Source organism: Salvia splendens, chromosome 4 (assembly GCF_004379255.2).
Source record: "Salvia splendens isolate huo1 chromosome 4, SspV2, whole genome shotgun sequence".
Taxonomy (NCBI): Eukaryota; Viridiplantae; Streptophyta; class Magnoliopsida; order Lamiales; family Lamiaceae; genus Salvia; species Salvia splendens.
This window is the reverse complement of record NC_056035.1, coordinates 2,721,438-2,724,485: the sequence shown is the minus strand read 5'-3', so window position 1 is coordinate 2,724,485 and position 3,048 is coordinate 2,721,438. Positions and strand designations below refer to the sequence as shown.

General features: G+C 35.8%; 1 protein-coding gene across 1 annotated transcript; it reads right to left on the bottom strand.

The window, feature by feature from the left end:
• Nucleotides 1-1,140: 1,140 nt before the first annotated feature.
• LOC121799568 (cytochrome c1-1, heme protein, mitochondrial-like) lies at nt 1,141-2,443 on the bottom strand (the record flags this gene model as incomplete). Its single annotated transcript, XM_042198975.1, has 3 exons — nt 1,141-1,435; nt 1,651-1,930; nt 2,223-2,443. Coding segments are annotated over 3 exons (579 nt in total), but the record flags the coding sequence as incomplete, so codon positions are not given.
• Nucleotides 2,444-3,048: the final 605 nt, after the last annotated feature.

The following is a 3,048-nucleotide window of genomic DNA, read 5'->3' as shown; positions in this document are numbered from 1 at the left end:
ACATATATATCGAAAACATAACTCGTGGGATCAAACATAATGAAAAGGGTGTTGCCGGCATCAGATGGCAGAGACGACATGACAACTGACAGTCGTTACAGTCAATTGATGACGAATGGAGAACAAAAATGAACACCCATGGCAGACGCATTGCGACACACTATGAGGTCAGCAAAAACTGCGAAAACTGAATTTAATAGAGTTTTTCGACATGTGGTTGATAGATCTGTGACCCCGCCTGGATCCGCTAGTGTATAAATATGTTTGTTGGAGTACACAAAAATGAGATGAGGATAGGGATCACTCACCTACACTACTCATTATATAATGGGAGGCCTTCATCCCAGGGGTCATGCTTAATTTCTCTAAATAATAATTGAATTTACATTCTATCTTTGTATGTCTGCTTACATTGTCTTCACTTATTCATTTGAGTAACTATATATTCACTACCTACTAGGCAACCTGCCCTCATTTTAAATGGGTTGTGGTCCACTATGTTTCAGTTAGGTCATTTTGTTTTTAATTTATCATGAAATCCACCAATTAATTCTCAATTTTTAGTGGTGTGTAAATATGGGTGAGCAAAATTCCAGAAAGAAAATACCCATATTCGGAATATTTACTATTGATTTTTTAGGGATAAAAGATAATTCTGCAATTAAGTATTTGATTTTTTTTATTAAAACAACAAATGATTGGGAGCTTATTCAGAGATGAATTTTCAAGATGTATAAAAGATAAAATAATTAATCATTAAAATTAAAATTATTTATAGTAAAATACTTCATCTGACCCATTAGAAATGACACGTTTTCCTTTTAAGGTTATCTCACTAAATATGTACGTTTCCTAAAATGGAAACAACGTCATCTCTACTTTTTTATCTCTCTTAATTTACTTTCTTATTAACTCACAAACAATATTGCATAAAATCTCGTACCGAAAGACAAATGTTTCATATTTATTGATAACTTACAAAAAAAAATATGGATGAATAAGGAACATCCATAGTAAATTAAAGATTTAGAAAACGAAAAAATAGATAAGGGTAGCATGTGAATCATATAGCACATTTCCAGTCTTATATGTCAAGACATATTAGAAGATATTCTTTCCAAGAAGAGAAGATTGCAGAATAATTCATTGATTGCATAAATCTCGTGATTACATAGATTGATTACAGTAGTAATTGTATTTCCATAGTTAGACAACTATGGTGCCTATATAGTAAACACTGTAAATCACTATGAAATATAACAGAGAAATATACCGATCTCAATCTTCTTCTCTTAATCTTTCGCCATTATGCACCATACAAATCCCGCCTCTCTCGATCACCATCGTTAAGATAGTATCAGAGCAGGTTTATCCCGAGATCGAGACTCAGAAAATTATCATCATAGTCTCGGTACCTTTCCCGACCTTTTGAAGCCTGCAAACAAACAACAGAAACAATGTCAGACCACGATCGACCAATAACCCTTTCTGCAGAATAATTTGCTGAATTCTTGAGACTAAATGGGTCTCAAAATGTATCTTTGGTGAATACAAACAGTGATAGGAACATTGGAGAAGAGTGTAAAACCAATGAAGAAGATGAAGACACTGGAAATCCATATGAATTCTTAATGATCATAAGAGTTTTACCTTGGTGATGAGACTTAAATCAGGGGGATAGGCTCCTCCATTTGCAAATCGTGCTGCTTGCTCATTAGGATAAGGCTGAGGGAAACGGTCACTCAACTTCCCTGGGCGAGTAAACATTTCGCCCTCATCATTTGGGCCATCAGCCACTTCAATTTCTGCTGCCATCGCTTTAGTTTCTTCCTCAGTGTACGCCACACCAACAAGATCACGATAAGAAATAAGTGACATAGAGTGACAGGATGCACAAACTTGCTGATAGACCTGGTGACCCCGACGAATCCTGTTCACAACAACTGACTGTCATGATAAAGATGCAGGTTAGCCACTAAACACCATTCCTGTTTCACATGATTGAACATTCGACCTAAATGGAAAGTATAGAGAGAAACTATTGGTGATATTTATCCTCAGACAGCTGAGATAGACGAAAGTCCAATTTTTGCCAACAAAAAAGTCCCCCTCCTCCATATTCAATTAGTAGCAGAACATTATACGGCTAATTAATAAAAACTACTAGAATTTACTGCAGTTTCCCTTGATTAGTTCAATGTGATAACTATCGTTTTACTTACGAGGCATGGTCATATGAACTAAGGATGCCTTTGTGAGGCCATGGATAGCTAGGACTCTCCAGCCCATGCTCAGCCTCATCAGAAGCATATGAAACTGTTGCAAAACTCAAAAGTCCAGTAGTTCCTGCACCTAAAAGCGCAAAAATATTGAACAACTTTGGGCCAGCAGAATCATTTCCACCTTCACCACACTTCAGAAGAAGAGAAGGAATAGCCTGCAAATAAAGTCATCAAGAAAATTAGAGCCTCCAAAAAAAAATGTCTGAGCCTCATTCGAAATGTTGCTAGATAAGTTTAGAGATTCAGATGATGCAAAGCTATTCATTAGCAGAGAAAAGAATTTTCTATCACAAGACTACTATTATACTATTAATCATGTGCTTCACAACATTTTAGAAATCTTATGAGGGGGGTAATGAGGTGATCAACAAAATCTGAAATCAATACAAATATATTAGCTCAGTCTATGCTGTGGGATTGAGAGGAAGACCTTTTTACAACTTCTTAGGCATGTAGGTCTTTCTTAATAATTTAGCCATACACCACTTGAACTGGACATATATTCACTTTCTAGTTAGAAACAAACAATGAACTTCTGCCACCAGAGTATATATTTGACTATAGTTTCTCGAATTCTTAATGGATCATCGTTTTGGCAATAATTTCTCACATATGCTTACCTCGTACTTGCCTTTCCCTGCTATAAATTATTCACCTTTCAAAGCCTTTTTTATATATGGATGTTCCCCCATGTTTTTTAGAAGAATTCAACGTAGGAGAGGTCTGTCGACTAAGGAAAACATTATACGGACTGAAGCAATCTCCG